This window comes from Ictalurus punctatus, chromosome 2 (assembly GCF_001660625.3).
Source record: "Ictalurus punctatus breed USDA103 chromosome 2, Coco_2.0, whole genome shotgun sequence".
In the NCBI taxonomy this organism is placed as follows: Eukaryota; Metazoa; Chordata; class Actinopteri; order Siluriformes; family Ictaluridae; genus Ictalurus; species Ictalurus punctatus.
In genome coordinates this window covers 17,264,036-17,288,113 of record NC_030417.2, presented here as the reverse complement: position 1 = coordinate 17,288,113, position 24,078 = coordinate 17,264,036, and the positions used below count along the sequence as shown (strand labels likewise).

At 37.0% G+C, this 24,078-nt stretch overlaps 1 protein-coding gene across 1 annotated transcript; it reads left to right on the top strand.

The window, feature by feature from the left end:
* Positions 1 to 254: 254 nt before the first annotated feature.
* cdhr2 (cadherin related family member 2) lies at positions 255 to 24,078 on the top strand. Its single transcript, XM_017462283.3, has 31 exons — positions 255 to 347; positions 3,409 to 3,466; positions 4,516 to 4,581; positions 4,739 to 4,875; positions 5,011 to 5,064; positions 5,148 to 5,237; positions 5,439 to 5,528; positions 6,430 to 6,552; positions 7,672 to 7,818; positions 8,174 to 8,249; positions 8,542 to 8,663; positions 9,171 to 9,389; positions 9,724 to 9,879; positions 10,269 to 10,430; positions 12,387 to 12,448; positions 12,915 to 13,158; positions 15,026 to 15,265; positions 15,380 to 15,449; positions 16,233 to 16,814; positions 17,421 to 17,492; positions 17,833 to 17,882; positions 19,152 to 19,315; positions 20,095 to 20,188; positions 20,654 to 20,742; positions 20,854 to 20,928; positions 21,217 to 21,361; positions 21,492 to 21,613; positions 22,372 to 22,485; positions 22,662 to 22,745; positions 23,013 to 23,076; positions 23,370 to 24,078. The coding sequence occupies exons 1-31, from the start codon at positions 339 to 341 to the stop codon at positions 23,514 to 23,516; spliced, it is 3,927 nt and encodes a 1,308-aa protein (XP_017317772.1). The 5' UTR covers positions 255 to 338; the 3' UTR covers positions 23,517 to 24,078.

The following is a 24,078-nucleotide window of genomic DNA, read 5'->3' as shown; positions in this document are numbered from 1 at the left end:
CTGTTGCACTTGGGTCCAATAATGTCATAAAATAACAACTGATCTACCTCAAGACATCTGTTAACAGCAAATAAGATGTGGATGCCAAGAATTTAGCCTTTTTTATGTACATCTTTTGATGTAGCATTCATTCAGATCCCCAGACCACAGCATTGTGCTCTGTATTGTCAGGTGAGCTCAGTAGTAGTGTTGATTTCCACTCACACTGCGTTAATGATTCACGTTTACAACAGCAAGACAGTAATCTACAGGGCTGGTACCAGGCAAAGGTCTCCCCATGGTCACAGTTTCACATCACTCAAGAGAAGACTTCTATCAGAACAGCATCATCGACAAGAATGGGGAAGGTGAGCCATGTTTTATGAGAGCTATATTATTTAGTAATATGAACAAATGAGAATGAAATGAGATAATCTCACTACGACTTTTTTGTCGTTTCAGAAATCTTACAATTCTAACATGAAATTAAAATCTCATATAAAGTTATTAGTACAATTAGTACAAATGAATCTCTCTGGTCTTTTTTAATGAGATCACTTGTTTTGCCGATCTTAAATGAGATCTGCTTCTTTGTTCGTTTAATTTGACAAATATAGTGCTGATTTTCCCAAAATTACAAACATGGTACAGCACAAAACATATATACAAAACATATACAGAACATATTACTCTAAATAAAGACGTACTAAGAATATATTGTGCATATGTACATATTCTCACACAGTTAGGAGTATAGTGGGACTCTGTGCCTTCATTTCACAGGATCCGTATACAAAATATAGCAAAAGTTTTAAATCTTTTATCGTTTTTAATCTTCTTCCGCATCATATAAGCTTGAGTTTCCCAAAAGTGCAAAGGTCATATATAACCTTGTCATTTCAAAGACCTCATTTGAAACAACAGTGCTCCTGCCCATGCATTATACGACCATAGAAATGTTAGATTTCAAATTCATTATGTTTATATCCAAAACTTATATTGCTTCCTGAAAAGTCAAAGGCCGAGCCTTGGCTTTAACTAGCTATGAGGAAACTAGCTAATGGTTTTGGTTTTAGTTTTTTTCTCATATATATATATATATATATATATATATATATATATATATATATATATATATATATATATATATATATATATATATATATATATATATATATGAGGTTTAATTTTAATCATTTTAAAGGTTATAATAGGTTATAATATACAAAATCATGAACATTTCAGTTGAAGATAAATAGACTATTTATTAATGGTAAAATCTCTCATGCATTGTTCTCTAACATGAAATCAGGAAAAATATTCAATGTTAAATCTCTGCAAGAAATAGTGACATCAATTTGGAGGTTCAACAAGCAGATAAAATAAATGGTAGATTCTTGTGAAGGACCTCGTACCATTTTTATATTAAGTCAATTCACTGTTATTTTATATATATATATATATATATATATATATATATATATATATATATATATATATATATATATATATATATATATATATATGTAGAGAAACAGAAAAATCTCTGAGATATAGTCAAATTTCCTGCTTTTGGAAGCCGAAATCCTGAAAATTTAGGCTGTCTTGTAACATGATGGTTGTTAGTAGATTTAGTAATTGATGCACTGTAAACCTCACTGAAACTTTGATCCTGGTTACTGTATTGCTCTTAACTGGTCCAAACGGAATGTTAGGACATTATGATGAATGATTTTAAATGGTGTTTCTAAATGTAATGTAAATGTGAGTTTGTACAATTTACTGTATGTAAAGGGTTGTTTTTCACCCACTCTTTGGTTGTGTCTTTGTGTGTTTGTGTGTGTCCCTCTCTTTAATTTTCTAAATCTTTCTGAATCTTTTTTTTTTTTTTAAAAACTCTCTTTAGAGCTGAAAAAGGCCAATATTTTTCAGGTTTTCAGCTAATTTCTAATAACTAAGCAAAACCGCATTTAGTGTTTTAAATGATTAGATACCTTAATTTGGCACATTCATAGACGCACAACAGTACAAATTATACAACGGTATATAATAGAGAATGTATTATAAAACATATAAAACATATTTGTAAAATATGTACAAATGTAAATGCACTAACTGACTAAATAAATGTACCACATATGTGCTATATACTGCTTTTTTACGTACATCGTGCCTCATTTGTTTGACCTGTTCTGAAATGCTTTCCAGACCGTAAACGCTTGAATAATTGAATAGTTAAAATGTGCGGTTGTAAAAAGGTTTATAAAGTGAGAAAACACCATTAAATGAACGATTCTGATTTGTATAGGAGCTGGAAAATAGTGGTACATTTTTCCCACTCAGAAACCAAGGGGGATACTAACTTTGGTATTCAACTAATAGGAAATGCTTGATGATTCATGTGCCTTTTATAATCATTTTCTTCCTCATTGGCTTGTGTTATAATCACAGTCCAAAGGTGATACAGAATGAAGCAGCAGATTATAATTCTATACAGCATGCTGCGACCTGTGAAAACCCATCGGATGTCACTGTTGCTGAATTCTGGAACGAAAATCGAGTTTTGGCTGTCTGTCATATATTTTGACACCTCTACTTTAACAAACCATAAATATTTGTCACCAAAACAAAACAGAAGTGTTTTTATTTACTTGCCTATCTTCCTGCATAGATCACAGAATTTAAGGAGCCAGTTTAGCAAATACAATGCTTAAAAAAAAAAAAAAGACAGTCAGTCTGTATAAAGATAACTCAAACCTCAATAGCTATGTGTGATTTCCTTACACAGTGAATGCCATGATTTGATCAAGTTATTGGATAGATACGTGTCGTAGAAACACAGACATAATACAGATAACCGGCTGACAAAATGTCTGTGATGCTATTGTGCTGCCATCTGAATGTAATTTTCTCCTTTTTCACTTTTGGGCCGTAACCAGATTTTAAAATATCTGTTTGTTGTCAAATGAAAACCTTAGTCATGCCATAAATTCAATAGAATTTGAATAGAACCCCCCCCCCCCCCCCCCCCCCCAGAGGAATCCATACATTTAAGTGCTGGAACAGTCGCACTGAACAAATGGAGATTGGAGAACAACACCTATTTACAATTTTTAAAAAAAACAGTTTTCATTTGACTCCTTGTCGTGTATAGGAGAAAATATCCAAATTTCACCATGTGAAGGGTTTTCCCAGCACACCATACATATAGTAAAGCTGATTTAAAACAATACAATACTTCCAAGAAAAAAAATGGGTCTGAACATTCATCATATAAGATACAATATGTATCTTATCACACATAGTGTATTGTTATTAACTGTTTTGAGACCAGCATAAGGGTGGAAGTGTTGGAGCCAATTTACTATAACATATATTACAAACCTACTTTATTAATGTTTTTTTGTTATTGTTTTTTTCCTTTGACAGGTGGAGGGCAGGAGAATGGGGAATATATTACTTCTGCTCTTAACTCTCTTTGCCACCTGTAAGTATCTAACTGACATGTAAATTAGATGCAGTGATACACTGATATATGGTTGCTACACTGCAAGAGTTCAAAGTCCAGACTATTATCTGAGCAATATAGTGATACAAAAGCCAATAATTCATTATAATGTACACGTGGTCAAAACATAAGCGGAAAAATTTTGTTTATTACTGACAGTGTTGGCAGATATTGTACCAATACAGGACAAACCTGTAGATACTGATATAGGTAATGATGTCACACCCAAAAAAAAACATTATTTCCAAGTGTGTATTTGCTATATAAGGTATAAAATAAACCTACAGTGTTATACAGTCAGAGTTACTGTTACCATACCAAAGTTGATTATTTTCCTATAACAGCACATCCTGAAGTGTTTTACTCCTCTTATACCTCAGCAAACTTTACAATTACATTTTTTTGAATTAAAGAATGACACGTCATACTTTTCATCCATTTAGGTTACATTTACTGTTGTGATCAGTGTAAATGTTGTAATCATTCATGTTGCCAAAAAACCACAAAGCACAAATTCTTCTGTCCTGAAGACTTAATGGAAAACTTAATGTTACAGCTCTACCTTTGACACTGGAGACTCCTTCCAAAAATGATAAATAAACAACTCCCTACAGCAAATGTCATTATATCAACAATTACATACATTTACAAAAATCCATTTTATAGAGAGCCAGGTTTGCAGTTCCCTATGTATGAGCTGTTACTATAGAAATGATAACGTATTCTAGGGAGCACATTAATATAAAGCTGTGATTTGCCTTACAGATGGAAATACTGTCAGAGTTGCTGTTATAGAAAGTTAATCAACACTTTCCAGCTAATCAGATTCTAGAATTTAACACTAATGCGTTCTAAAAGATTTTAAAATATAGGTCACTATGTAGAAAGCAGGGGAAAAAATGAATGTGTACACCGGGATATGTCATTTCCTGGTAAAATAATATATAAGAAAATTACCCTCTAAAATTGTAATGTTATGTATCTCTGAAACTATTCTTGTAATAACTCAGGTTTTGATTTTTCCCTAGGCTACAGTCAGAATGTTCCTGTCATTGATATGTCTGTAGTGGAATTGATGGAAGATCTACGTCCAGGTACAGTATGAGCAAACAGCTTGTCTACAGATACAGGTCATGTGATAGTCTACATCTGATTTTGTCTCTATGCAACAAAAACAAAATTTGTAACAATGTATCCACATCATATGTCGTGATGCCCGTTATGAACTAAAAACGGACAATTTCTCCACAGGTCAGTTCGCATTTAAAATCAAAGCATATGATCTAGACAATGACCCTCTTACCTATCGGATCACTGGAGACAATAATCACTTCACTGTGTCTGAAAATACTGGTGATGTCTACATCAAAACTCCACTCGACCGAGAGGTGATTTTAGCTTAAAGAATATTTTCTTAAAAAAAAAAAACAATAACAGTAACAAAAAAACCCACATATATTCAGTTGTTATTGGTACAGTTAAAGGGCAAAAGTTCACCTGTTGATTTTTTTTGCTTCCCTCAGACTGAAGACTTCTTTACAGTAAATGTCATTGTTAGCGATGGGATTCTTGATGCGGTAGGTTTGATTCATGCAATGTGGAAATCAGCTCAGGTTGTTCTTGAAACATCACTCTGTAATATTAAAGTTTTTGTTTTCAGACATCAAAACCTGTTAACATTGTGGTGCTAGACGCAAATGACAACGCACCAAGGTTCGAAAATGCACCGTACAACATAAAAGTGCCAGAGGTGGGTGAAAAAATGAGCACGTACAATCATACATTCACACACACACACACACACACACACACACAAAGAACCTGAGATAGATTGTAAGTTTTGGGAGAACAAACAGAGGCAGTGTAATTTGTTTACGAACAAAATACTTTGCATATGACCAAAATATATTGAACAAATCTGTGTTTTTCTTCTTAATGTGTCCACTAACAGAACACCCCTGTGGGCGCTACAGTGTTGAAAGTGACAGCGTCGGATCCTGATGAAGGCTCAGCCGGGATAGTCTCATACACAATCAATCAGGTATGTTCCTCTATATGTGGCTCTTTAGTTAAAAGGAATAAGATGTTGGAGAGCTTCTTCTCGAGACTTAAAGATCACTTAAAGAAGTTAAAATGTAAAAAAAAAAAAAAGAGTTTCCTTAAAGGGTCTTTGTTAAGGATTCTCAACCTTCTAATGTTCTATTTGGAACCTTCTCTGATAGGGAAACACTTCTGTTGTAGGGATCTACATAGAAGCTTTAAAGGTGCCTTGGAAAATAGCAAACCAAAGACCCCTCTTTGACAGGAAACATTAGGGTCAACATTGAAGAGTTCCTCAAGAAAGGAACAACCCAAATAATGTATTTGGAATCTACATGAAAGTTGTAAGGGTTCCTCCAGAAATGAACAAACCTAAGAACCTATTTGGAACCCTTTCCGATAGGGAAATACTCTGGTGAATAGGTCTACATAGATGTTTTAAGCGTTCCTCTCAAAATAACCAAGCTGAAGATATGGATATAAATGGAATCCTCTCTGACAGGAAACATTCCGGTCAACATAGAAGTCTACACCAAAGTGTTAAGGTTTCCTCCAGAAATTAACAAACTAAAGAAACTACTTGGGGCATTATCTGACAGTGGAATACACTGTTGTAGGTTTTAAGGGTTCCTCCCAAAAGAAACAAATTGAAGAACCTACATGGGACCCTCTCTGACAGGAAACCCTCTGTTGTAGAGGTCTACATAGAAGCTTTAAGGGTTCCTCCAAAAAATAATAAACAATAAGAATCTTTAGGGGGTTTTTGCTTCTAAGTGTGCAGATTTTGAGTTGAGTTTATCGCACTCAGATTTAAAGTGGAATTGAATGGAGGAAACAGTTTGAAGCAATAATTTAACATAGTGATTCTGATCAATAATGCTTTTTATGTCTTTGTGTGTTAGGCCATCCCAGTTGAAGGACTCACCATGTTCTCTATCTCAAGAGACAAAGGAGATGTTGTGTTGAACGAGGCACTAAATTTCACAGAGAAGAGCACATTTTATCAGCTACTGCTTGCTGCATCTGTGAGTCCATCTTCATCCACGCATGACATTTTGTCCAAGTGTTTCAAGAGTTTTACTGAATAACATGCATTGTGGTCACACATTTGAAGAAGCAATCTGGGTAAAGATGTTAGGACACTGCTGCAAGTAAAAGTACAAGACGAGATGGTTTGCTCCAGTTTGACATGGATGGACTTTTCTGTGCAGAATGTGCTTTTGTTGGTTTCTAAAGAGTATGTAGGTGGACCACTCTTTAACTGAAGAACAAACACTCATAAGCTTCTGAGGAGTTAATTATCGATGAAAATCAGTGGTATAGCATGCTGCCCGTATCTGTATCTGCTTAGCTCCAGAAATGTGTGTCTGTATTTAAATATAAACATGAAGTGGATATGATATAAACCAGAAGCATTTTTTAACCCTATCACTAACTACCCTTTTTTTTTGTTTGCACCTGCCCATTATATTTTCTAACAAATCAAGTTGGTTCTATTGCCCAAAATATAACTCAACCCAGTGCCCTGTGTGAACCTTTCTGGCAAGCTTTCTAAACCAAAAATAGTGCATCTCCTGTTTCATGCTTATTGACATTTGTAGTTTTGATTTGGCGTGGTCTTTAGCCTTGCTAAATATGATCATGGTCTCAATCAAGAGTTTGTAAAAATACTAGTTGTGTTTTTTCTTTTTCCATGCACAAACTTTGGTAAGAAGTAATGTATTTTTCTAGACATTTTTGCCTAATCACTGGCACAATGCACAAATGAAGTCATCTAGTTAAAGTAAAAGCTTGGCCTAAAACAAAAGTCAGTCTTTGCAACTGGCTGAATGGCTATAGACTGTTTATATAGGTGTGTGTGTGTGTGTGTGTGTGTGTGTGTGTGTGTGTGTGTGTGTGTGATTGGGAACAGATGTGCATGATTAGAAGTCAGGTGGCTTGTAAGTGAGCGAGTGATGGGAATTGCAGTCTGTGGTGGCCATGTTTGTTATTCACAGGGCATTCTGGGAACTGGAGTTCTGCACTAATTCTGGTGACAGATATCTACTAGTTAGGTTTTTAGCATAAAAAGTCTCACTATCAGGTTAGCATATAGACATCATGTTAATCCAGCTCCTTAAGTATTGACTTGTTTATCATTTCAGGATGGCGGTGGACCACTTTACGAAAATCCCAACTACGTTCAGTCCTCCAACATCACTGCCTTCATCACAATAGTTGATGTAGCAGATATCGATCCTCAGTTCCTAAATCTCCCAAACACAGCTCTTGTGAAGGAGCATTCGCCGATTGTACGTATCACAATTTTTTCTGTTAGTGCTTGTAAATGGATACACAGAATTTGATAGATGTTCTTCAATCTACTTTTTTAGTTTGCTAGCTTTGCTTTTATTGTTAAGGGTCTAAAATATGTAAACCAGTATAGATTTTATTTCATTGTAAATTAACTACTCTGCATTGTTTTGTTTTGTTTTTTCATGAATGCATGTGCTGTTGTCTGAACCTTTTGTCCTTGTGCATTATTAGCAAGTTTTTTTTTCTATATTGAAGATGGAATTTTGTTTACAAACTATATAAATATAAATAATTGTGCTTTTAAACCCGTTTATGTCACAAGCAGAGAATGTGATTATTTTCCTTTTCCAGGGAACATCTGTGTTCAAGGCTGTAGCCAGAGATCCAGACACAGGGATCAACTACGCCATCAGTTACACCATTGATGGTGAAATAATTTTAACTTTAGTATATAAACAACTCTTTTTGAAACTTAGTTATAAACAATTTATGTTTTTTATCGGTGGCAGATGGCATAGTGGTACAGGGTGTAAGGAATAGGTTGCAGAGACAGAGAGGTTGTAGATATTAGAGTAACAAAATAACACTATTTTTTGTAATAATAATAATAATAATAATAATAATAATAATAATAATGAGCATTGAGATTTGCGTTCTGTTTGCAGAGTAGATTGGGAACTAAAAACTTTTCTTTTTTTCTTTTTTTTTTTTTTCCACAGACTCCAGTGTGAACGGTCTGTTCCAAATAGACTCCGATACTGGTGTTGTTTCTGTCATGGCTGAAATTGACCGTGAGGCCTTACTGGACAGTAGTGGTGCTTCTGTGAGACTCATTGTGAAGGTAACAGTCATACCCACTGTATATAAACACCACTGTAGCTGCAGTGCTTTACATTTATTCACTGTTCACTATGATTTATAAGCTTTTAATGTTTAAAAGTGTGTCTTGATCATAGCTATCAACAACAACAACAACAATAACATTAACAACAATGATAACAATAATAACTACATTAATAATACTAAAAATAACTGTCATAGAAGACACATTACGTTTAGGGCATTTGGCAGATGCCCTTATCCAGAGTGACTTACATTTATCTCATTTATACAACTGAACAGTTGTGGGTTAAGGGCCTTGGTCAAAGGCCCAGCAATTGCAGCTTGGCAGTGCTGGGGTTTGAACTCATAGACTACCGCTACTCTTGCAACCAGTCAATGTTTAATGTCTTAAACATTGCAGGAATTCTAATGAGTTAGAACAATTTATTTGTATTTAAATTAATGAATTTAGCTCAGTGGTTGTGTTACTCCACTCAATTCCTTACACTCTTTATATTTTTCCAAGGCCACTGAAGCTGGCTTGAATGTGAATGGCATCCATGCGAGCACCACATCTACGCTCGATATCCAGATTGATGATGTGAATGACCAACCGCCGATGTTTTACAACTGCGCAGGGACAGAGTGCATACAGACAAACGACTTCAGCGGCGAAGTGGACGAGCATGCATCTGTCGGTCTGTCCATCACAGGATTAAACATGATTGTCAAAGATAAAGATGCGGTGAGATGAAGCTCATTTTCAGTCTTATAAGAACAGACTGCAGGATGTACCAGTAACCCAGACTACCTAAAGCAATACAAATGTAATTTGGTTTAAAGCACTCTACAAAACCTATCCTCATCCGAATGATGATTAATGGAAATATGAGATGGAATGGGACAGCTATTAATATCAACGTTTTGGTTCAGATCCACTAACATTCTTTGTATATGGGTGCCCTTTGTAATATAATGCATAACTGAAACACTTAATGGCACTGATTCTAGCTAAATGTTCAGAAGTACTTGGATACAATTATTTTTTTTTTTATTAGATTTTTATATTATGGTTTCAGGGCGAGAACAGCCGTTTCCTGCTCCGCCTTGAGGGACCGAATAAGGATGCGTTTTCTGTCTCACCTATAAATGACATGTCGGAACGAGCTGTGCTGATCCTGATCAAAAACCCAGCTGCTGTCGACTACGAGAAAACCAAAACCATGACTGTGCAGGTGGAAGTGTAAACATGTGCAGTGGATTAGAGCAGCATGATATAGAATTTGTTGTAAAGCGTTATAAGTGTATTCACTTATAACTGTTTACAGTTTTTGTTTTATTGTTGCTAGGAAACAGACTTTGTCAAGCAGTATTATGGTGGTGATAGCTCAGGGATCCTATCTTCTACCCATTTATCTTCTAGATAGTTTACAAACAAAAAAGTCAGCAAGTTGGTTAATAAATATAAAATTCCAATTATTGTGTAATGAAATAAAATGTAACATTATCTACATTAACAATAGCATTTATCTAGCACTCATATCTGTCTAGCATGCTTTCTACAAGTCTTACAAGATTGAAATTCACTGATTAGGAACTGAAAGGGATGCTTTGGTTTATTCAGGTGGTGGCCACAGATGCCAGCAAACCTGAGTTTGTGTCGACAGCTACAGTCACCATTAAAGTCAACGACATCAATGATAACATCCCAGTATTTGAAAAAGATGCTTATAATTTAGCTGTTCCAGAGCACTGCAAAAATGGCATCATCTTGGAAACCATTACGGTATGTGTAGGGTTTAGCCTAATTTAGTCTCAGTTTGATGTACTATAAATTTGGGCTTGGTCTCAGTTTGGGCTTAGTACCAGTTTGGGTTTAGTCCTGGTTTGAGCACAGTCTCAGTTTGGATTACTAAAAGTTCGGGCTTAGTACCAATTTGGGTTTAGTCCCGGTGTGAGCTTAGTCTCAGTTTGGGTTTAGTGCCAGTTTAAGACTGGTCCCAGTTTAGGTTTAGTCTCAGGTTGGATTACTACACATTTTGGCTTAATGTTTGAGCTCTGTCTCAGTTTAGGTTAGTCTTAGTTTGGGCTAGTATAAGTTTGGGTGTAGTGCCAGATTAGGTTTGCTGTCAGTTTGGGTTTAGTCTCAGTTTGGGTTCAGTCTCAGTTTGGGCTTGGTATCAGTTTGAACTTAGTCCCAGTTTGGGTTTAGTCCCAGTTTGGGCTTAGTTTCAGTTCTCAGTTTGGGTTTGGTTTCTTAGTCTCAATTAAAACCTAGTCTTTGTTTGAGCTTGGAATCAGTTTAGGCTTAATCTCAGTTTGGGCTTAGTCTCAATTTGGGTTTGGTCTCTTGTGGCCTGTTCACACCGGGATGTTTTTCGTAGCGTGTTAAACAGTCCATTTTACAACCCGTTTTTTGTGTTCACACCCAGGCGTTAAACCCGAGCGACGCGCTGAATGAAAGTATAAATTCACTTCCTGACATTAGATGGCGCTTATTGAAAAGCATAAATACCCCGGTACACAAATTGGCGCTGCACAACCTTCCGTTTCTGACACCGGCTTTTCACTGAGAAGAAGAAGACAGCCAGTATTTACTTTAAGCTGTTCACACACTTTTTGCAAACTCGCTAAAGCACATATACACTTTTGTGAAACGTAAGGTCTTTGGTGATTTTGGCCACTGCAACAAATACTTCTTTAAATCCTTAAAGATCTCATTTTAAACAGTATACTCTTTTAAATAAGTAATCTTTTTTTTTTTTTGGTTGGGGTTTAAGGCAACTATTGTGCCCAAAAATGTTAATGTTCCTGCAAACTGATGCAGTGTTGACTATGAGTAATCTGTTTTTTTGTGATCAATATGATAATACAACAACACAGTAATGGGGCACTTAGCTATTTGAAAAAGAGGTCAAGAATACTTATATGCATATATATGCCAGGTGTAAATTAAATACAATTGACTATCAATCAGCAGATTATCATTTGCAGGGAAGAGACAAACAATGCAATTTACTGTAGAAAACAACACTGAAAGAATCAAATGGATCACTTAGAATATATGCTCGCATTTCAGTGTCGTCAAAAAAAAAAAAATAGCCACAACGTAATAAATACACTTATATAGTGTTTAGTGTGTAATTCTGAATCTGGTGCTTTCAAAGGACACCTTGTTTATGTGTGTAGGCAGAAGGATTTATTAGCACTGAGCATTTATTTCGGGTATGTCACTTATGCACTCTCACTAAAATGGTGGGTTCTTGCATCTTCTTCGTCTTCTTGTTTCGGCTTCTTCTTCATCAGTAAGACAGTTTTGTACTCGAGCGCCATCAAGTCGTACTTTTATGTAACTTCAGCAGCTCCAGGCACGTGAACAAAAGCGCAAATCTCATTGGTCGGCCAGTTTTTAATGTGGCGCGTCAAAAAAAAAACACCTTTCGACGTTAAAAACATTTGACGCTTTGACTCCATGTGTTTTATGCCTGGGTGTGAATGTGCTGAATGACAGCCACTGGTGCGTTAAACAGACCGTTTTTCGCGCTGAAAAAATCGTCCTGGTGTGAACAGGGCTTTAGTCTCAATTAAAACGTAGTCTTGGTTTGGGCTTGGAATCAGTTTAGGCTTAATCTCAATTTGGTCTTAGTCTTAGTTTGGATGTGGTATCACTTACTTTGGTCTTAATCTCAGTCTGTGAATCTGCCTTAACTAACTTTTTTAAATAATTTTTTGTGTCCTTCAGGCGACAGACATGGACGAGCTGGACAATGGCCTCCTCACCTACAAACTGCTCCCTGATAGCATGTATGTACTGTAAATGTGTCAGACATTGTATTTCAGATCCAGTTTGTCAGACATGATATACCTCTGTGTCCGATCAGATTAGTCTCAACCTAATAATCAAATCTGTCATTCTTAAAATGTAACACTTTGTGCATAATTTGCTTCTTGGTGCACAATTTGGAAATGTAATGTAACAGTTACATAACCTTATAAGCATGACATATTCGCTGTTACTACTTTCAGTCAGATGTGTGTGTGTATTTAGTGAACAAGTTTCACAACACCACCACTTGTGTTAGTTCTTGGCATTATGAACTTGGTGATTTTCATATGTTACGATGAATTTAAAAGGCCATTATACCACATTGAATTCTGAATTAGGAGTTGATTCATTTTCTATAACAGCAGCCCATTTTAATACATTACTGTCTCCTTAGTGGGAATCATCCCATCTTATTATTTCCTTTCCTTTGCTTGCCTTTCACAGACTGCCTCTTTTTGATGTCTTCTCAAACAATGGGTCCGTTTATGTGAAAAATGGAAAAGAGCTGGACCGCGAGCGCAAGAACTCATACTCTGCAACGCTGCAGGCTCGAGACTCAGTGGGGAATGTGGGCACCACCGTGTTGGAGATCTCCATTGAGGACATAAATGACCAGACACCGCAGTTTCTCAGAAATCCATATGAGGTCTTCATTCGTGAGAATGAAGTTCTGGATACTACTGTCACTGTGAGAGAAAATATCATTCAAACACACTCTCATTAAAGCATTTGAGACTGGTCAGGATGATCATAGCACATAAGTAAATATTTTTACTACACTACATTAAACAGTAAGGTTAAAGTTCACCACGTACCATAACCAGAGCTTGCCATGAGCCTTGAGGTTTTTTTCTGTGGGTAGACTTGCTCTTGATTGAGTCATATTAATTTGTGGACATACAGTCCCCTACTATTGGAACAGCAAGGCCAAATTATTTGTTTTTGCTGTAAACTGAAGACATGAGATGAATATGAGAAGATGAATATGAAAAGATAGTTTAGAATTTCATCTTTTATTTCCTTGTACTTATATAGAGATGTGTTAAAAACATAGAACAAAGCACATTTTGTATCAGACCACCCAATTTGTAGGCGACCAAAAATATTGTAACATGAGACTGACAGGTGTTTCTTGTTACCCAGGTAAGATTTTTAAAAACATAAATTATGGATTGTTTAAACAATAAATAGTTCAGAACACCTACTCTTGGTTTTAGCCTTCGTGAAGACTGCATTTGTTGTTAAAACGGATAAGCCAACATGAAAATAAGAGAGCTGACTACGGTAGAAATGCAAGCCATTTTGAAGCTGAGAAAAGAGGGAAAATCAAGGAGAGTCATTGCACAAACACTGGGCATAGCCAATACAACAGTTTGGAATGTAGGGAAAAGAAGGAACCACTGGTGTAGTGAGCAACAGACACCAAATGGGTTGGCCAAGGAAAATAACAGCAGCTGATGACAGAAATATTGTGGGAGCTGTGAACCCCAACCCCCCCCCCCAATAAATACATAAATAAATAAATAAACGTCAGTGACATCACCAACCACCTCCACAGGGCAGAATCAACTGTTTTAAGAAGACTTCGAGAGCAGAAATATAGAAGCCATACCATAAGATGCAAATCACTCAATACGCAGTAATAATCAGAAAGCCAGATTGGAATTGGCAAAGAAATACAGAAATGTGGCACAAAAAGCTCTGGAACCAAGATTAACTGCAACCAAAGTGATGGAAATGCCAAAGTGTGGAGAAACAAAGGATCTGCTCATGAGCTAAATTATACAAGCTCATCTGTGAAACCTGGTGGAGGTAGTGTCATGGCTTGGGCTTACATAACTGCTTCTGGAACAGACTCACTGAACTTTATTGATGATGTAACCCATGAAGGGAGCAACAGAATGAATTCAGAAGTTTACAGGAACATTTCTTAGTCAATTTACAGAGAAATGCATCCAAATGAACTGGGAGAAACTTCATCATGCAGCAAGACAATGATTCAAAACACACTGCCAACTCAACAAACTTCATCAGGGGGAAAAGTGGAAGGTTATACTGGCCAAGTCAATCACCAGACCTTAACCCAGTTGAGATGCATTTCACCTCCTGAAGAGGAGACTGAAGAGAGAAACCCCCCGAAACAAGCAATATCTGATAGAGACTAAAAAAGCCTGGTAAAGCATCACAAAAGAAGAAACCAGCAGTTTGGTTATGTCAGCAAGTCGCAGGTTTGATGCAGCTATTGTATTTGTATCTTCACCCCGCATTTTACGCTCTTAAGTAGAAATTCTGCGAATTGCAAGTTGACTGAGGCACGAAAAACTCTCGACCATGCTAGTAAATCAGCTTACACATTTTTTTCTCCTGGTGTTAACAAGTTTGCACACAGACAAATTTTTAATAAATCATGTCCTCAGACTTCCAGTATTAGTGACTCAGAGAAGTCTGTAAGAATCACACACACACCCCAGATGCAGTAGTTAGAGATTAGATTTTTGTTTTAGAAAATGTAAAAATAGCTTTAAAGCTTTAATGATGTTTGGATCTTTGTTTAGGCTCGAGATGACGACGAGCCAGGTACTCCCAACAGTGAAATCAAGTACAGCATTGTGCCTGGTGAATACAGTAGCAACTTCACGATCGATGAGAACACTGGCAAAATAACAAGCAACGGCCCTCTGGACCGAGAAGACATTGATATCAAGCTGAATGGCGTGATCAAGCTGAACGTGAGAGCCACAGACATGGGCACGCCAGCTCTGTCCTCTTCGGTCGAATTGATCATCAACGTCGATGTGAGTGTTTAGGCCCTTGAGAGTACATACTGTAGATTTACATCTAAAAATGCACGATGATGATATTATATTACTATGATGATACAAGATTCCACATCTTATATTTTAATCCAGGATGTAAATGACAACTCACCTGTGTTCCTGCAATCAGAATACACCTTTCATGTGAATGAAAGCGAAGGAGGCAAGTTTATGTGTGTGCGTGTGCGCGCACTCAGGTTAAATGATTATTATTAAAGCTCTGTAGTTAATGTGTATGGTGTATTTGTGTTTATACAATTAATACTGTTAAAAGTAGTTCTGCATGATGGTAGTCTTATACTATAACACCATCTATATGACAGTTAGTTGAGCGGTGTTACAAGAGTGCTTATATTTAGCATTCTTAGTATACCGCACTGGGACGTTTCATTGTTTATATCACTCTGCTCTGTGTTTGCTACAGCACTGCAATATGTCTTGGCATTCCCTCCAGGATTTCAGAAATTAATGCAAAATCAAGCAAATTCTGCAATATTCTGAGAAACTTGCAATAGTTCAAAATTACTGCAGATTTTCCTCAGATTTGGACCCAGATGCGTCATGTGACGTCATAACAACGTACACTCAGCCAAAGCACATGCGTCAAACATGACTACAGCAAAAAGGTCTCATTTACGAACAAATATCACTATGTAAGACCATGCAAAACAATTTCATACGATTGTGATTTTGCCAATTCAAGTAGTTTTCTGCAAAAAAAGAAGCATAAAAAATTCCAAGTTGCATCACAAATTTTGAAAAAAGACGCATCAAGCATTTTTGACCGCAACAATCAAAAAAACCTATTCGAAATCCTGTATGGATTGTCATGTTGCAACTGTTTCACTAGAGGAAACATGCATGCAAGACAAGACAACATGTAAAAAATTCTGCCACTTTTTGGATAAAAAAAAAAAAAATCATCTTGTACTTGTACCTCCCACAGGCGTCACTGTGGGTTTTGTGTACGCAACCGATGCTGATCAAACCGTGTACAACAACCGCATATCATTCAGCATTAAAGCTGGCAGCGGAGGCACCTTCCTGTGTGTGTCAGAGCCTGATGGTGCAAACTACCGAGGTAAGATCATGGTGGATCCGGATAGCGCGCTGGACTATGAGAGGGAAAACAAGTACAAGTTGACGGTTGAGGCCACAGACCTGAGTGGGAATACTGCTACGTGCACGGTGCATATAGTGGTGGAAGATGTAAATGACACGCCGCCAAATTTCCCCACTGGGATAACGATGAAGGTGGAGGAGAACACACCGGCGGGGAAGGAAATAGGCAAAATTGAAGGGAGCGACTTGGACACGAACCACTCGCTGGTCTACGAGCTTGTTTCCACCTCATGCCACTGCAACCTCACATGGGCTCCGTGTAAGGAGCAGTGGTTCGTTCTTGAGCGCAACGGGGCTGTGGTGACTGCTGAGGGTATAACAATCGATTACGAGGAGTGCACTCAGGTGGAAATGAAGGCTCGAGTGGTGGACCTTTACACGGAGAAGGGCAGGAACAGCACAGAAGGTGAGGAATACACACAAAATGACTAACATTTGCTCATGACGATTTTATCCAGGTTATAGTGGCCTCCATATGTAAACCTTCATAATCTTAATACTTTTTTCGATTGACCAATGATAAAAAATGATTATTTGACAGATATAAACCAGTTTCTAGATGTTGTGCAATCATCTTTACGCTCACTGCCCCATTTAGCACCACAGAGTTATTATTGCACCTATAAGTCAGAAATGGGACGCCAATTTATAGAGGCACATTGGTGCAGGAATTGTTCTGCCCCATGGAAGGGGAGGAGTTAAAAAAGACAGAAAAGACAGTTAATACCAGGATTGCCAGGTTTTGTTTTTTTAAACATCAAATTGGGCTAAGTGTACCTTTTTGGCAAACTTAAAAAAACAACACACAAACAAAAAACAAAAACAAAGAGTGCAGCTCCTATTGGTATCTGTGTTATGCTTACGTAATTTTTTTCATCGTTGTACTATGCGACTCGTTTTTTATCTTAAATTTTAACCAGTAATTTCAGCAACTTGAATTTTTTCCTTTGCTTTACCAAGTACATCACACAGGTTCCTTTTGGTTTTTGACAGATATTTTCATCTCTTTCAGGTGTTGTCATGATTGATATCATTGACGTGAATGACAATGCACCAGTGTTCATCCCAGTCCAGGATTTTTTTGGTAAATCTTTAAAAAATAAAATAAAATATATGATTGTAATCAAAGTGTGTAACATTGTATTTCTAGTTTGTGGAAATGTTAAAAGTCCTTCAGTAACTAATGTTCCCCATTTAAATGTTTTTTATTATTATTATTTTCAATTTATTACATAATTACATGTTTGAAAGTTACAATAATTATTACTAATGGTTTCTAATAAATACTACAGTTTTACATTTCTATTTCCTTCTTATCTTATACAATATACTTTAAAAATGCTCAGTCAATGAATAAATTCATAAAGAGATGCAAAAGTATTAAAAAATGTTACATATATTTATGTAAAACGTCCATCTTGTAGTCCTGATTTCTGAGAACATTGACCAAGACAAGAGTGTGGCCCGGGTTTATGTGAGTACTTTTGATGCTTTTTAATTTCCATTTAAATTTAGAATTTTACATTAAAATAAACAAATGAGACAAAAATATTATACTTATATTATACTTGGTCATTTATTTTTTTGAGAATGGTGTGACTCCCTTGTGCAGCAATAACTGCAACTAAACATTTCCAGTAGTGATACTACCATCACCATGTTTCACAGATGGGATAAGGTTCTTTCTATGTTTTCCTTTCCCCAAACATAACACTTCTCATTTAAACCAAAAGTTCTATTTTGGTCTCATCTGTCCACAAAACATTTTACCAGTAACCTTCTGTCTTGTCCACGTGATTGTTAGCAAAATGCAGAAGGGCAGAAATGTTCTTTGAAGAGCAGTGGCTTTCTCTTTGCAACCCTGCCATGCACACCATTTTTGTTCAGGGTTCTCCTGATGGGAGAATCATGAACATTAACATTAGCCCATGCGAGAGAGGCTTTTATTTGCTTAGACATTACCCTGGGTTCTTTTGCGACCTCAAGGACTATTACACGTCTTGCTCTTGGAGTGATCTTTGTTGGTCAACCACTCATGGGGAGGAGTAATAATGGTTTTGAATTTCCTCCATTAGTCTGACTGTGGATTGGTGGAGTCCACACTTTTTAGAGATGGTTTTGTGACCTTTTCCAGCTTAATGAGCATCAACAACTATTTTTCTGAGGTCCTCATGATACACTTCCACAAATATGTGTTGTGAATATCACACTTTGATAGATCCATGCTCTTTAAATGAAACAGGGAGCTCACTCACACCTGATTGTCATCCCACTGATTGAAAACACCTGACTAATTTCACCTTAAAATTAACTGCTTATTTTTCTCAATTTTCTCAAAAATTACCAGGTATAATATTTTTGTCTCAATTATTTAAGTAACTCTTTGTTTACTTTTATGGCTTGTGTGAAAATCTGATGATGTTTTAGGTCAAATTTATGTAGATACAGAATATTATAAAGGGTTCACAAACTTTGAAGCACGACTGTATATACCTAGACATTCCAATGCCTAATTCAAGTTATCTTCTTAGAACGGACTTTAAGTCTCGTGTATGACATTATAATAATAAACAGTAACTAGAAATAGACCTTTAGGATTTGCTATATGACTAATGATTAGAGAAATGATCAGGGAGGTTCTGTAATGGCTTGTGACATAAACCACCAGGGTGTTTGTGTGCATATATATGTATACTGTATGTATTTTAATTTTTAACTTCATATTGTTGTTATCTCTCAAAAGGCCAAGGACAGAGATTCGGGAGTCAATAAGGAGATTGTGTTTCAAGTCGTTTTAGTGGAGTTTGCCAGCACCAACCCGAACGACAAGCCAAAGCCGATAAAGCTCATTTTTGACGCCGAGACTGAGCAGCCGGATCCTGAGGGAAACTACAGAGGAGTTATCAAGTAAGGTTATACCACTCCGCTATCACATTCTCAATTCTGATTGGTTAGAAGGTGTTGATTAATTTTCTATAACAACAGCTCTGACTAAAGACAAATCACAGGTTTCTATTAATGCGGGCGGCTGTGGCTCATGTGGTAGAGCAGGTTGTCCAATAATCGCAGGGTTGGCGGTTTGATCCCTGGCTCACATGCCGAAGTGTCCTTGGACAAGACACTGAATCCCATGTTGCTCCTGATGGCATTGGTGTGTGAGTGTGTGTGAATGGGTAATGAGAAACAGTGTAAAGTGCTTTGTAGAACCGCTAAGGTTAAAGAAATACGCTATATAAGTGCCATAATAATTGACCATAATGCACTCATTAACATTTCTATAGGAACAACTTGCCTCACCACACCATCCTGCCATTTATACATTTCTCAAATTTATACATTTCTCAAACAGTACCGTTTTTTTAAAATTACTCCCATTTGGCATAACGGTCACAAAAACTTCAGTGAATATATCTGCCCTGCCGACACATGCCTTATTTTTTGTGCTTGCATTATAATCATGAAAGTTCTTCATTATTATTATTATTATTATTATTATTATTATTATTATTATTATTATTATTATGAGCAACTTTGCTGCAATTTTTATTAACACTGCTGTCCCAGGATCGTTTTTTCCCCAATACTTCTCTTGAAAGTGCTCTGAAATCAAACTAGCTTGCTTTGCCTGGCTCCATCCTGAATATTTAAATGAACAAATCTGTTCATGATGCTGTTTTGTTTCTCAGGTCCACAAATATCCTAGAAGCTGATCAACAGGGGAAGTACTTTGTGACTGTGGCAGCAAATAATGGCATTCTCAGTACAAATGAGACACTGGAGGTAAGCGCCATGACACAATTTAACCATTAGTAAATGGGTTAATGATAGGACCATTAATAGTAGGATCATCAACCTAGGTTAATCGGCTGAATTCTGGAAAACAGCGAATAATATACTTTGAGCTCTTGACTTAAACATATTTCACCAGCGCACATTGAAATGTTTTTATTCAGTCTAGTTTCTGACTTTGTGTTGACGTCTGCCATCTTTCTGTTTACCGAACACAGTGATAAAAACAGTTAGTCTGTGATAAAGATGGCTTAAATCTTTCCAGCTAAATTCCTCACACAGTGAATCTCAAGTAACATGGCCAAAATGTCAGAGCAAATTGCTCCTGCACAGTTACATCATCATCAAAACAGAGAAGAGTGCTTACACACTCTGTACAATGAATCACTCAAGCAATTCTGCATGTCCAAGTTTTTCTGTTTTTATATTATTAATATTTTTTATTTCTTTTTGCAGCTCATCACGGTGGACAAGTCTTACAAAGTCAGCCTCCGATTTGATTCGTCATTAGATGAAGTGAACGAAAACCTCCCATACATCAGAGAGTGAGTGTCAGAGTCAGCGCCTGTTCAGCATATACGCTTCAGCTCATTATCCGTCACTTCAAGTGTAAAGCAAAAAGAGGTAAAATGTTGCTGGTATGGAATGTTTTTCAGGGCCCTGATGGGAGCCACAAAAGCAATGGTGCATATATTTAAAGTGTCAGCCGACACAAGCGACACCACGCAGAGGTAGGATCATGTGAAAATGTAAATAAAGTTCATATGTGCAGTTATCCTGTATATGTCATACTTACAGTATATGTGTAATAAACTTTATTGTTCTTCCTTTTCGGTGTTAAACAAATATATTTATATTGACATTAAATGATCAATCAACTCAGTTTTATCTGATACTTTTTATCCATTTAGAGTTACATTTATATTAGCAAAATGTTACTGTTATTGCCGAAAGCAAATCAAATACACCATGATTCCATTGTATGATACTGATCATTGCCTTACCTTTTTTCCCCCCAGGAAAGTGATGACCATTCTAGAGGTGTACTTCGTGTACCTGAATGGGACAGCCCTCACCTCTGAAGACGTGGGGAGGATCCTGAACTCGCAGGCCGTGTATGAAGAGTACGGCGTCATCTTGCAGCAGCTTGGTCTCACCGGCATTGTAAGAAACAGGAACATGGCTTTTTTTCCATCTTACGTACATGTGGATTATAAATTACAATAGTGTCTTGAACTTTACTTATTCAGGAACTAGACTGTAGTTTATTTACTCTTGTTAATGACTTTTGCAGAGGGCAACCATAGAGACGACAAAAGAAAACAACACAGTGTTGTTCATCATGGTGGGACTCGTGGCAGGGCTCGTGATCGTCCTGATCGTCACCACAACGTCAATGATTTGCATTAGGAAAAAGTAAGGAATCATACATTCATGGGAAAATTACCTTCATCAGTGCAGTGGTTGCTCAGTTGTGCTTAGCGCTTCGGGCCCTTGAGCAAGGCCTTTGAGCCTCAAATGCTCAGATTTCCAAAGAGAAATGGATAATATCGTCTGACTAATGCCATTAGTGTAATGCATCCTGGACGGTTGGTATAAATTATGACCCTTCCTGTCTTTCAATATAAGGTTTCATAATTTATTTATTTATTTATTTTTGCTGTTAACAAATATTTAGAAATTAAGGACTATAATGGAACAAAGCACAACATCACCACCAATGCAGAAATATACACAGAGACTAGGGCTGATTTCTTTCTAGCCCAGACTGTAGATTCATTGACCGTTGTGTCAGTGATTACACAGAGTGACACGCCCCCCGAGATTTGATCTAAATTAGGGCTGATATTTTGTGTCCTACAGTATCCGCAGCTTGATGAAGGCGCATATTAATTTCAGTCGTGGGTGTAATGCATGTGAACAAGGAGGATTATTTACTCTATCATCCTTCCCCCCCCCCCCCCATAATGCCTTTGTAGGAGCAAATAAAAGTAGACTTTGTGTGTGTGTGTAATAGTTTGTCCTAGATCATTATTTACCATTATTTATGCCATCAGTGAGACCTTGTTATATAATCCTTTGCACAGTTATGGCCCACGCTGGAGTTATACTGGTATTTCTGCATGTGACCTTTAATTGACGTTTAACATTTTATTTACATTTCACTTTTCCAGGTACAAGACAAAGCTGAAGGCAGCCAAGGCCATGAACACGGCAGCCATGGCGGCTACTGAGTACCAGAAGGATGGGCCTGTTGTTCCTGGAACCAACAAATACACCAGAGAGGGGTGAGACACACACGCACGCACATTCACATGTGTACACACATGCACACACACACACACACACACACACACACACACTGGATTTAGCCAGCTTGATTTTTGCCAGCAAGATTCTTACCCCATAATAATGATGTGACTGTGTGCTAAGCGTGTTTTTTGTGCTGGTGTTTGTTCTGCAGGGCGAATCCAATCCTCAACCTGAACATTGATACTTCCACAGACCTAGGCTTTGATGAGGAGGCATCTAGTGCAGACAGAGAGAGGTAACAATCAACACACACCACACTTTCTGTATTTTCATACTTACTTAAACCATAATGTATATATAATAATAAACAAACATACATACATATACATATACACATACATATATATATTCACACATGCGCGCACACACAAATACCTAATTTTTATAGCCACAAACCGAGCCCTTCCTCAGCTCCACTTCTGGCTGCTAAGTCCATCAGGAATAAATAAAGTTGTTCTGTTATGTGATTCTGATTGTGTGTATTCGCTCTGTGTGTTTGTAGCCTGAATTCTCTGGATGACAACATGGACATGAATGTGGCTGGCAAGGACAATATGCCAATGATGGTAAAGCAAACAAAAAATAAAAAACAGTAACATTTTACTAACACACAATGTGCATGTAGATAGTGCTGTAAATGATGGATGGATGGATGGATGGACAGAGGGATCAAAGGTAACTTGCTGACTTTGATAGATGGATGGATGGATGGATGGATAAGTGGACAACTGAATGGTTGGGTGAATAGGTGGATGGAAAATGGATAACTAGCTAGCTATAATGGATGGATGGATGGATTGATGAGTGGTTGGCTAGGTGATAAAACCATCTATTCATGAATGCATTTTCTTTTTGCTAGATGATTGAGGAAGAAGAGGAATATAGCGGCAACTCTTCATACATCGAACCGCTGGATGCAGCTTTGGCTCATAGAGGGAAAAAGAAAGGCTCGCAGAGTCCCAGCCTTACCTTTGACAACCCATCTCTCGACACCACAGACCTGTAACACACCATCACTCAGCTCTGAGCTGAAACTGGAAACATCAGCACTCTTCCATCAGCCCTAAAGCCATAAAGCTGGTTCTATAAATTTAACAGTGTACAGTCAGCTCCTGTGGGTTAACATGCAGTTTTGTTTTTCAATACCTCAGGAAATAAGATTAAAAATTAGAGATGAAAGCTTTCTCTTGTGCAAATGTCATAATAATAAAAAGCGTGAATTAATGTTAATGTCACAGAGTTAGTTTTTAAATGTAACAGCCCGATTGGGTGCATACTTTCATTTGACTCGTTTGGAACTGGATTATAGAAATCTGTGATGTTTTCAAAATCTTGTCTTAAAAATCCACAGTGCTGCTCTGTTTTATGTGCAGAAGAGAGAAATTATCATTCCTCCTCCTTTACATTAGCACTGTAAATCACTTTATTATATTTTACACTTATAATTTTACTTGGCTATATCTTTTATGTATGTTTTGATTTGGTGTTGTTTTTTTTTCCTATTACATTTTCTCATGTAACCGGCGAAGGTATCATAATCCTCATTGGAAATAAATATTTATACCACA